The sequence below is a fragment of the Podarcis muralis genome, chromosome 10, assembly GCF_964188315.1.
Source record: "Podarcis muralis chromosome 10, rPodMur119.hap1.1, whole genome shotgun sequence".
In the NCBI taxonomy this organism is placed as follows: Eukaryota; Metazoa; Chordata; class Lepidosauria; order Squamata; family Lacertidae; genus Podarcis; species Podarcis muralis.
Genome location: NC_135664.1, coordinates 26830781 through 26843544, shown reverse-complemented (window position 1 = coordinate 26843544; position 12764 = coordinate 26830781). Strand labels below are relative to the sequence as shown.

General features: G+C 46.0%; 1 protein-coding gene across 2 annotated transcripts in view; it reads right to left on the bottom strand.

The window, feature by feature from the left end:
- Positions 1 to 9632, bottom strand: part of PDZRN4 (PDZ domain containing ring finger 4) — a 218020-nt gene extending 208388 nt beyond the window's left edge. Inside the window, exons 1-3 of one of the 2 annotated variants that reach the window (XM_028746972.2) lie at positions 8633 to 9632; positions 3514 to 3600; positions 1358 to 1450 (exon numbers count right to left, since the gene is read on the bottom strand). In XM_028746972.2, coding sequence (XP_028602805.2) covers positions 1358 to 1450; positions 3514 to 3600; positions 8633 to 9526 — 1074 coding nt within the window. In that variant the 5' untranslated portion in view covers positions 9527 to 9632. Of the gene's footprint in view, positions 1 to 1357; positions 1451 to 2652; positions 2807 to 3513; positions 3601 to 8632 lie in introns of those variants that run through there. The other variant, XM_028746974.2, reaches the window with a different exon arrangement.
- Between the last annotated feature and the right edge of the window lie 3132 nt (positions 9633 to 12764).

Here is a 12764-nt window from a genome sequence, read left to right as displayed (position 1 = left end):
AAAGTGCCGGCCAGGGTGTGAATCATCCCTGAGAATTTTCCTCACTCTCCTGAGGCAACGTTCTTCCGCAATGTCATCCAGTGGATTCACGGGACAGCCCATGATATCTTGTGCTGTATTCACCACCCTCTGTAGGTACTTCCTATCAGTTGATGTCAAAGCAGCGTACCACACCATGATGCAGTATGAAATGACACTTTCTATTGTGGACCGGTAGAAGGAGATCATCAAATGTTGATTGACATAGTTCTTTCGCAATACTCTGAGGAGATGGAGTCTCTGTTGGGATTTCTTAACCACCTGGGTTGTATTGATTTTCCAAGTAAGGTCTTCACTGAGATAAACTCCTAGGAATTTAAAGGAAGAGACTCTCTCCACACAGCCCTCCCCGATGTACAGCAGGGTTAGTTCTCCTCTCTTCCTCCGAAAGTCCAACACCATCTCCTTTGTCTTGCTGATATTAAGGTGCAAGTTGTTCCCTAGGCACCATGTAGATATTTTTTGGACCTCCCCTCTATATGCTGATTTGTCTCCACCTGTTATTAAACCCATCATGGTGGTATCATAATGACGCCGAAATCCAGCGTCACCTGAGCTCTGCAAGTGCAGCTTTCTTCCAATTGAAGTGCAGAGTGTTTCAGGACGGGGACATTTGCAGGGAAACCAAAATGCATGTTTACAAAGCTATTGCACTACCAACCTTACTGTATGCTTGTGAAACATGAACCACTTATAAACACCATCTCCAACTCCTCGAAAGATTACATCAACGGTGTCTCCGAAAAGTTTTACACATCACTTGGGAAGACAGTCAAACTAATGCCAGTGTACAGAAAGAAGCAAAGATCACCAGTATCGAAACAATGATTCTTCAACATCAACTTCGTTGGACTGGTCATGTTGTGCAGATGTCTGATTATTGTCTTCCAAAGCAACTACTCTATTCTGAACTTTAAAATGGTAAGCACAATGCTGGTGGTCAAGAAAAGAGGTTCAAAGACTCTCTCAAGGCAAATAAAAAAAAATAATGTAGTATAAACACCAACAGCTGGGAAACACTGGCCTGCAAGTGCTCCAATTGGAGAACAGCCTTTACCAAAGGTGTCATGGGTTTTGAAGATACTCGAACTCAGGACGAAAGGGAGAAATGTGCCAAGAGGAAGGCACAGTTGGCAAAACCTCATCATGATCAGCTCCCCCCTGGAAACCTATGTCCCCACTGTGGAAGGACATGTGGATCCAGATTTGGCCTCCACAGTCACTTACACACTCAGTTTTAAAACCGTGTTCATGGAAGAAAATATTACTTGGCTATGAGTGATCACCAAAGAAGAAGAAGAAGAAGAACTACTCTTACCTCTAGGATCCTGTCATTCATTTGCATACCATCTGCTTGGTCAGCAGGCCCATTTTCCACAATTCTGGACACATAAATTCCTTCCTGATTGCCCTATAGATGAACATACACATTTTAAAAGGCATATTTTTATAAAACATTAAAAAAAAACTAAGGGGACAATTCTGTGGCAAGTTCTGACATCTTTGGTTCTCCCAGCATTAAGACCCCAATCCTGCCTCAGCCAGCTCAGCTCCCAAATAGAGTGTTTCTTGGAGCAAGAGCAGGAAGCGGGGACTTAAGTTGGATCCTAATTCTGTTCAGCTCAGCCATGTGACATGGTAAAAAGGGTAGTGTAAATCAAACTCTTTTTTGTAGGCTTGTTTTCCCTCTGGCCTGCTTGGGCCAGCTCAGCTGGCAGCCTAGATACTGAATGGGAGTTGCATCTGGTGCAACTCCACACCAGTTAATGCTAGATTCTTGACTACAGGATTGCTCCCTAAATCCTGCAAATATCCAGATGAGATACACCAGTTTTTTCAAACATAACCACATAGAAGAGCTGTGAATCAAACTGACAGCCCTTGCCAACTTTTTTACGTGGTTGCGCAAGGGAATCCATTTCAGAGTCGATGATCAGATCTTAGTTTAGCTATTTGAAGCAGGCCACACTTTACAACAGACATTGACCAGTAAGAATCTTTAAGAGGAAACAGCCTTAAAATAAAAGGCATTGTTTTTCTTGAGGGGGTGTCACTTGTCAAAATGTCTCTGCTTGTATTACCCTTGAAAATAAACATTAGTTGAACATTTAGGGGCATACAGTTGTTTTTATTCAAAGGAGACTGGAATCACTAAACCTCTGAGGATGAGAATCTGTCTCTGAGTGCTGCTTTTGTATTGCTTTAATACAACACATGGTCACATAAATGTTTCACACATAGGCCTGGCCATGGATTATTCTGCAGTCAAGAGAATAATGGCAGAAGGGCACTTGCTTAAGTATATAAGCAATGCTCAAGGATGGTTTTGGCCATCACTGAGAGATTTAAGTCCTACACAGACCCAAATGGAAAAATGCAACAGTAAGATATGGAAGCACAGTGCACTTTGAGAGGGAGGGGAAACAGACAAACCATGGACCTGTGGCTTCCTAATCTCAGGGAGAGTGATAGACTTGTGGCAATTATACTTTACAGAGTTGTGAGGAGGTTGCCCCAGGTCGTTTGACCCTTTTTAACAGTTCTCTTTTCTCCTAGAAAAACCACACAATGCTTGCTTTTAAAGTTTAAAAATAACATACGACTTTTACTTACTGTTACTTGCTCTTGTCAGATTGAATATACAAGAGAGGCAGGTGTTACTTATGTTACTGAAACATATTTCCTTGAATTTGTATCTGAGACTGACTGATATTTACAGATTGGCTCTGAGGCAGGTAGCAGCATAACACAACACACTTGCTGCTCTCACAGTTAAAACACACACACAGTTGATAACTGAACTAACTGGGGGGGGGGGGATTGCCTCAGTATGCATATGACATCACAAGATTCTATACTACAGCACAACTGAAAAAAACTACCTCACTGCATAGATGACATCACAAGATTATATGCTACAGGATTAACCCTCTGCACAGTAGTTTGGATGCACCATTCCTACAAGACTGAACATCCAAATATGGGTCCAGCAGTTCGACCTACTGTCATCCCAGTCCATTAGGTAAAGGACCACCGGACGGTTAAGTCCAATCAGGCCTTAACTTTTCACTTTCAGGCAGAGGGAGTCAGCATTTGTCCACAGACAGCTTTCCAGGTCATGTGGCCAGCATGACTAAACCGCTTCTGGAGCAACAGAACACCGTGACGGAAACTAAAGCGCACGGAAACGCCATTTACCTTTCTGCCGCAGCGGTACCTATTTATCTACTTGCATTGGCGTGCCTTCAAATTGCTAGGTTGGCAGGAGCTGGGACAGAGCAACGGGAGCTCACCCTGTCGCACGGATTTGAACCACCAACCTTCTGATCGGCAAGCCCAAGAGGCTCAGTGGTTTAGACCACAGCACCACCCACATCCCTTCTAGTCCATTACACCCTTCCCAACATTCTTTTAACTTGGCACCATGCATAATAAGCACAATTCTCATGGCACTGCATCAACCTTTCTGTTTACCTGGTTAGCTTGTCCTCCAACAATATTAAATCCCAGGGTATTGTTTTCTCTGTGTAGCATGATGGTTAAGATCTGAGACTCTCTTTCCTAGAAAGAAAGACAAAAAAAAGACTACTTATAAAACCTACTTAACAATATCCTACTGCGGCTTTATAAATCAAACCATTTAAAACCTCGCTTGAGATCTCCAGGAGATCCTATTTTGAGAAGTGAGTCTTTCAAATTTATTCCACATGATGGATATTCTGTAGGTCAAACGGTTTATGTGTACCAGCTCAATCTCTCCCGCGTGGTTTTTCTACGTGCCAATATCTGGAACTTTGGCAACAGCCTGGAGACAAAACACCACAGTGTCCAATCTCCATGGTGAAACTACATTTACATGACACAAAACATCTCACTGCAAGGAGCGGTTGAGAAAACAGACCTCATACAGGACAACATTTTGAAGTCAGTTGTGTTCAGTACTAGGATAGTCAGAGAAAAAGTACTTCTGAATGAAATACAGGTACTATACTAATGAGATAAGTGATTAGTAAGTAATTTGGTGCAATTGTTTTGTCATTATCACTTAAGATATCGGCTCCATATTCATTAGCAGTCAAATAAGTATGACAAATATGTATGACAAATAAGCGCAGAGAACTATTACAATGTTCAGAATTTTTATGGCTATTAACGTGATGCTATTTTAAATATGGTGAGAGATGGGGAAAATCTGTTTGAAATGCATGGTTCTAGATTCAGGTAGGTAGCCGTGTTGGTCTGACGCAGTAGAAATATATAAAAATAAAAATTGTCCAGTAGCACCTTAAAGACCAACTAGGTTTGTTCTTGGTATGTGCTTTCATGTGCACGCACACTTCTTGAGATACAATTTTTTATATATATTTCTACTGCGTCAGACCAACATGGCTACCTACCTGAATCTAGAACCATGGAAGGTACCATACTGAGCCACATGAAATGGAAGTCCATCAACTGTATCTGAAAAAGTGTGCATGCACATGAAAGCTCACACCAAGAACAAACTTAGTTGGTCTCTAAGGTGCTACTGGACAATTTTTTATTTTATTTTTAAATACATGATTATGCCAATTTAGTAGTTCAGTACCAGCATAACTTCTGTTCACTCAGTTTCAACAATCTTTGGGCTGTTGTATGCCACACAGCACAGTACTATATATATGTGAGGCACTTATAAACAAATGGTTTAAACTGATATTCGATACAGATGATAATAACAACACACATTTGTACAGTGGTGTTTTCATTGCATACTTTCTCTACTTGGTTTATCTGTTTTAATTCAGGAGCCCCTTTAAGGCAAAGAATGCACATAAGAAGTGCTAAAATAAAAACAAATTTATTTTAGAAACAACAACACAGAACACTGTGTTATTGATTGAATGAGTAGTTTCTCTGAGGATCATAGTTTCCAGGAACACAAGAATCGGCCTTTTCTGTGGTGGCTCCCCATTTGTGGAATGCTCTCTGCATTCCTCTTCTTCTAGGCCTTTGGCTAATTAAATCATCTATGGCTTTTTAAACTTGGGGAATATTGTTTTTGTTTGTTACTATGGCTCTGTGTGTATGTGTATGTGTATGTGTGTGTGTGTGTGTGTGTACACACACACACACGTGCACCCTGTGACCCTCAGCTGAAGGGCGGTATAGAAATCTAATTAATAAATACATATTTCAGTAATTATATATTGTAAACAAGCTGCAGTGACAGTTGTGTTATTAAGTCAAAGAATTGCAACATCTAACAACCCTATGGTATCATAAAGGTCAATGAATGATGCTAGTTATGAAGAGAGCAAAGCAGTTCAGATCATTCCTGCTGGTTGTTGTGTCTCAAAAGTAAGCAGCATTGCACAAAACTCTGAGTGGAGCTTAAATCACCACTCAGCAGCAAATAACATTTTCAGGAGTCCCTAAGGACCTTCCAAACTTGAAGAGAAATAAAGAATGAAGACGCGAGAAATTAAATCAAGGGCTGTCATGCACAACAAGCCTGTGTAAAGTCGTCTTAATCCGCTTGTTTATTTAATCAAAAGCAAATTATTCAATGCAGAAATCATGCTCTCAGGCTTAACAAAAAGGGCGATGATTTCCAATCTGTGCCTCCAGAGAAGATTTTGAGAGGAGGGGCAGCACAGAGGCCTGTAGAGGCAAAGGAGAATCATTTTAAAATGACATCTTCCTCTTTCCACTGATAGATGCCTTCCATCAGATGAGGAGATCACCTTTAGATTGTACAACTGAAGTAATAGGGAACCTGGAAGCAAGGCACATTGAACTGTGTAATATGCAAAGTATCAGACTATTAGAAGTGCAACAATAAACTGCTGTTTGCTGAACCAAAAGCCACCTGTCATTCTCCAGCTTTTAAATAACATACACAGCAACAGTTTAGCAGAGTGGCTGGGACAACCCAGCCAGATGGGTGAGGTATAAATAAATCGTCATTATCATTATTATTAGCAACTCTGGGTAGTATTCAACAAAGTTTTACTCAGGGCAGACACACTGAAATTAATAAATATGACCCAGTTACTAAATAACATCCAAAGAAACCAAACTAATTAGTATCCCAATAAAACAATCTGCTGTCTTGAATGATTGACACACATATCTGCCATCAGCTTTGCCATGCCCTACTCTCCTACTTTTGCATTTTTTCCAATGGTCTAGACAAAATTCAACACAATATTCACTGCAAATGCATTGTTTATTCACCACACACACTAAAGTACTCTTAAATCTGCAGGCTACATAAAGAGATGACATGTGCAGTTTCCAACTTTCAGAGGTGGGGTGTAAATAAAGATGCAACTCAAGTTTGTGCCTTTTCCCTACATTACTACCTGCATCTTTCTACAAGATTTCTCCCTCCTCCCAAATTTTAAAAAAAGGAACTGATGGAGAATTTAGGAGCCGTTTCCATCATTTTAAGTCATTTAAAAGTCTAGCTTTTCAAGAATACCCAAAGCACGAAAGGGCTACTGATGGTTAAAATTAAAGACTTGCCCTAGTACAAAAACAAAAACTTAAGTGTACAAGTTGCCTTTTGATAAACAGCAAGTGACAGCAGAGCTCCATGAATCTGATTCTATTCCCTGTGCCTTTGCTTGTGCAGGAAAATGCTGTTGCATAGCTGCACAGTTGAGATCTGTCTATTACAGAATCAAGAACTCAGTGGAAATCAAAAAGAAATGCCCTTCATTTCACAAGTCCCATGACAACAACTCAGCTTAAGAGGTACCACTGCCACTGGTTGTACCTCCTGGAAACAAGGCTCACGGCATACAATCAGGCTGAGAAGACCCTCTGGGGGGAAAGGGGGAGGGCCAGCACAGGCATTGCCTTTGTTCAGAGTCTCTGATCTGTATATAAGATGTGTTCCAAGCCAGAAGTATTCCTCTTAGCTTTTTCCATAACAGCATCCCTAGTTTCGAGATGCTAGCAGTCCATGCTTTTTGTGATGGCACTGACACCTCTATTTTTGCTGCCCATGCCTATTATAGACTAGCACCCATGTCACTTTTATCAAGATATGGGATCCAGCACATCATCATCATCACCATCATCATCATCATCATCATCATTATTTTACCAAAAAAGCACTGCTGAGACCCAAACTGAACCACCAATTTATGGGACAAAGATTAGCAATGCTGCGAAAAAGCAACACAAGAAAAGCAATTCACCCATAGTTTCAAAGAAAAAGGTTTGATTTCAAAAAAAACAAGACTACAGCACCCAGCATCTGTTGAAATACCTGCTCCAAACGAATAAGAAAGAGTGCATCTCTGATTATTTCCAGGATAGGTTCCTCTAACACTCAGCAATGTAACCAAAGTCAATTTCTTCCACAATTCTTATACTGTCCTGAGTTGGGGGCATTTTCAACACTCACCTTCCGAAACTATATCAAGACTCCAGCCTTCCAACAAGTGACATTTTATGAACCGGGTACATTCCTGACACTGAGATTAGAGAAAGAACATCATCATAAACTCAGGTGCACCACTTTGCAAACCTCAGGCACTGACAGCAACTTCTGGAGCCAAGTCCTTGCAAGCCCTAGTTCAGAATTAAACCCTGCAGCAACAAGGCTTAGGCCTGTTGGGTTGCAAGCTCTCCTCTTTATGCATGCTGCATCTGCTGGCCTTCAGGTGACGGGGAGTAAAAACCTCAAACCAGATCCCCCTTATAAAACAAATTAAGCACCACCAGTTATTGAGGAGCAAGCTGAGAAGCGGTTGACCAGAGTTACTTCACCAAGGTGAGCTGCTGAGGAACAGGGCAGACCTGCAGGTCACCTCTTAGAATTGTAGAGCTGGAAGGGACCACAAGGATCATCTAGCCCAACCCCCTGTAATGCAGGAATCTTTTGGTCAACATGGGGCTTGAATCCATCACCCTGAGACATAGAAGCCAACTCCAATAAGTTGAGCCCCCCCCCCCAAGTTGATGGGCACTGACCTTCAAATGGCGTGGGTGCACCCCATTATGTCATAGATAACACAGGGGACCCCATATTTTATTCAACTTGGCAACCTTGCCCCAAGCTCACGAGTCAGGCTCCACCAAGTGAGCCATCTTCTTCCTCAAAGAGCTTTAGTGGATGGGACAAAAATAGTCATCCATCTTCCCACAAGAGCCACCTTGGCAGCCCAGCCAGCTACTTCCAAGAAGCCCAAACACAAGCTGAGCAGGAAGGCGACAGTCCTACCCTGCCATTGCCCCCTATCCGGGTTCCGAGGTTTCAGAGATCCACTGCCTCTGAATTCGAAGGCGTCCTTTCGCCGCCACAGCCAAGACCAATCCTCCCCCGACCCGTCTCACCTGCGAACCTCCCCGCGTCAACAAAACTGATGCAGCCGCTGAGTGTCGACTCCACCTGGCGCTTGGCAGAAGTCACAGCGCCCACGACAGTCCGCTACAGCCTCCCCCAACCTGGCGCCCTCGGGGGGCTGCAACCATCCCAGCGCGCTAGTCATTGTCAGAGATGGTGGGACCTGCCTGAGAGGAAAGTCTACCCCTAAAGGGCCCTTTGCTCCGCCTAACCCCCGCCCCCCACCCTCTAACAAACAGCGCCCCTGCTCACCTCGGGGCCGTCGTGCCTGCCGCTGAGGTGACGGACGTACTGGCTGAACTTCTGCTTGTACCGGAGCGCCGCCAGCTGCACGTCGCTCTGCAGCGCCGCCAGCTGGCCGAGCAGCGCCGACTCGCTCTCGCGCCGCTGCTGCAGCCCGGCGCCGCCGGACCTCGCGCGCAAAACGCTGCTACTGCTGCGGCTCGCGCTGCCCTCGTCGCCGGCGCCAAAACCTTCCTCCTCGTCGTCGTCGTCGTCCTGTTGCTGCTGCTCTTGCGGTCCTTCGCCGCCGCCGCGCATGTGCAGCGCCTCGCGACGGCGGCACCTGCCCGGCGCGTAGGCGCAGCCCTCGACGTGCGCCGCCAGCTGGTGGAGCGGCACGCGCCGTCGGCAGCCGCGCGCCCGGTAGTCGCACTGGGCGGGCAAGCGCAGCACGAGGCTCCTCAGCGGCGCCACCCGGTGCAGCTCCTGGCGGGACATGGGCCGGCAGCTCACGGGGCACAGCCGACGCCGCGCCGCCCAGGGCAGCAGGCAGCCGGCGCAGAAGACGTGGCCGCACGGCGTCGACAGGGGCTCCTCCAGCACCAGGCCGCACAGCCGGCACTGCAGCGCCGGGTCCACCGGCTCCGCGTCCAGACCCATGGCGGGAAACCCGGCGGCGGCGGCGGCGGCGCCTCCTTCCCTCAGCGGCCGGTCTCTCGCTGCTGCTGCTGCTGGCGGCGCTTGCGAAGGCGGAGGAGCCGAGCGGAGATGTTCTGGCGCGCGAAGCGGAGCGAGAAAGGGAGAGAGGTCGCCAGTCGCAGTTTTGGTTTGAAGTTTGCAGTTGCTCGCCAGAGCTTCGGAGGCGGCCGTATTCTGCCGAATAGGCGCTCCCTCGCAATGGCTCTGCTCTTTCTCCCCTGTCATCACCTCCACCCTTCCGTTGCTGCTGCCGCTGGGGAGGAGGAGGAGGAGGAGGCTGGCTCGCCCCGCTTTCGAGAGATGACAGACCAGCCCTCTTGTTTACATCCCACAAGCTCCAGAAATGAAGGCAGACGCATCCCTGCCGGCAGAGCGTGTCCCTATCATCAGGAAAGAGATGGAAGAGGATGCACCTTGAAGGACTGATTCCATCTGGTTCTCCGGCCAGCTGATTTCTATGGCAAGGTTTACTTTGCCGCCAGAATCGCCACCCATGCCCTGCCTGGCTCCCAAGAGTCTTCCGAGTGTCTCTTCTCCCCACTTCTAACAGGAGCTCCCTGTGCTGCATTGGCAAAGGCTTTTGAAACTGCTTTGAAGGAAGAGCTTCCGTGTTTACTTTCAGCCACGCCACTCGTTTCTTATGTATGCTATGCATAGTGAGTGATAAGGGCAGGTGGTGCTGTGGGTTAAACCACAGATTGGAAAGTCGGCGGTTCAAATCCCTGCGACGGGTGAGCTCCCGTTGCTTGGTCCCTGCTCCTGCCAACCTAGCAGTCCGAAAGCACGTCAAAATGCAAGTAGATCAATAGGTACCACTCCTGCGGGAAGGTAAATGGCATTTCCGTGCGCTGCTCTGGTTTGCCAGAAGCGGCTTAGTCATGCTGGCCACATGACCCAGAAGCTGTACGCCGGCTCCCTCGGCCAATAAAGTGAGATGAGCGCCACAACCCCAGAGTCGGCCACGACTGGACTTAATGGTCAGGGGTCCCTTTACCTTTTAAGCCATTTCTAAACCCACCCTGCTTGGAGTGTGCTCTGTCCCATCATTAATAAAACCTGCACTGCTAGATAAGCACCGGGGATTAACAGAGGGCTTCCAGATCAGAAGCCAGATTGAGGCAAAAAAAACCCCATCATTATAATAACAGATGAAGGCTGGTCAGACTACCCCACCTTTTTGTGGTTTTGGTTTGGATGATTTATTTGTTTTTAGCAAGTATTTGTCTCCCCCGCTTTGAGATAATCTGGCTGGGCTTTTTTTCCTGCCTGATCTGTTTGTACAGTTTTCCAGCTGCACTTGGGACAGGAAACCAATTTGCTGAAAGGCTGAGGTTGGGAGCTTGTGTAGGCAGCACATCCTGATTGGAAAAGAGAGTGAGAGAGGAAGGGAAGGGCTGGTCTCTCTGCAACAGGAACCTGTGCCGCCTTCCATGCTGCTTTCTTCTGCTGGCCTGCCCCAGCAAAGCACACACCCTTCATTACCAGGGTAGGACTCCTCTTTAAAGCCCACACGTGCACGCTTATGTAAAGGCAATAGCCTGAAAACACACTGGGTTATTTAAGGCTGCATTGTGAAACTGCAACTAAAAACACAAAACTTCTGCCACCTTGTCCTCTGCCTCTCTGTTTCTCCTTTGGCTTGCCTTTCCCCTTTAGGGTGAATATAATTAGACAAGGTGTGATTTGAGCAAGAACCCGTGGCTCACCAAAGCATCATCCTAGAAGTTTATTGCAAGCATCAGCACTTAGGCTATATGTTGAGCAATAGAGAATAGCTTGCCTATGATGATGCACAGACCACATTCCTCCCTCTCTCTCTCTCTCTCTCTCTCTCTCTCACACACACACACACACACACACACACACACACACAACAACAACACCAAGAAAATCTTGCTTGACAGAGGACAGGATGCTCAGACTGGGCTGAGCCTTGGTGCCTCTCCCTTTAGAACATTTATTTATTTATTGGATTTATATTCCGCCCTATACCCAGAGGTCTCAGGGCGGCTCACAGAATAAACCCAGAACACAAAACCTCAAAACATGAGGTAGCCACCTTCTAAAGCAGGGGAGTGAGGGGAATCAATGCTGTGCCCTCCAGAAGTTATTGAACTATATTGCCAATGAAACCATGTTGGCTACCTCTGCTTCAGAAATTAAGAACAGGGATTACTGGTCCTTGTTTTTATATGACTGCTCCTTAGTCACAAAGAATTGTGTAATGATTTCAGGCACAGGTTTCTCTCTCTCTCTCTCTCTCTCTCTGTGTGTGTGTGTGTGTGTGTGTGTGTGTGCACATGTTTCTTTTAATTTATGATCTGACAAAACCTAAAGGGTATAGAAAAAATGCAGATATCATGCTAAAACAATGCACTGATTTGCAGCTCTGCATAAAAAGAAGGGGGAGCAAAAGAAAAAGCAGAACGCCAAGTTTCAAAAATGTTATTTCGCAGAATCTAAATCATAACAATTACAAGCGTAACAGAAGGAGTCATAAGCAATAAAGGCAATGTCAAAATGTACACAAACTGAACAATTTCCACATAAATAATAAAATATAAAATCAATATACAAAGAATTAATATTGATAACGTCAGCAATCCCCAACACAACCCACTAAACATTACTCCAGCCCAAGAGTCTGTTCAGCAACCTCAGCTTTTGTAGCTGAAGTCAAGTCAGGACACCCGAAGGACAACTGCTCCTTGGGAGCAGTTACATGCCAAGGCACAACAGCAACATGTTTGCTGCCTACATTCTGCATTACATATGCAAATAGTGCCCTTCCTGTTCCCACAGCATGTCTAGTGAGACGCATCACTTCAGGACTTCAGCTAAATGTCCATGCTCCCAAGTATATATTTTGAGTTTTGTTTTGTTTTATATTTTTGCCAGTGGGAACTTTTGAACATAAGAGGAGCTTGATGGATCAGCCACTGGCTTATCTAGTCCAGCATCCTTTTCTCAGGGCAGCCAACCAGATGCCAGTGGGAAGCCTGCAAGCAGAACCTAAGCACAAGCACAGTTTCCAGCAATTGGTATTTGGAAGCACTACTGCCTCTGACTGGGATGTGGGTGGCGCTGTGGGTTAAACCACAGAGCCTAGGACTTGCCGATCAGAAGGTCAGCGGTTTGAATCCCCACGACGGGGTGAGCTCCCGTTGCTCGGTCCCTGCTCCTGCCAACCTAGCAGTTCGAAAGCACACCAAAGTGCAAGTAGATAAATAGGTACCGCTCCGGAGGAAGGTAAACGGCGTTTCCGTGCGCTGCTCTGGTTCGCCACAAGCAGCTTAGTCATGCTGGCCACATACCCAGAAGCTGTACGCCAGCTCCCTCGGCCAATAAAGCAAGATGAGCGCCGCAACCCCAGAGTCGGCCATGACTGGACCTAATGGTCAGGGGTCCCTTTACCTTACTGCCTCTGATGGGATGCGGAGCACAGCCATCATGGCTAATAGCC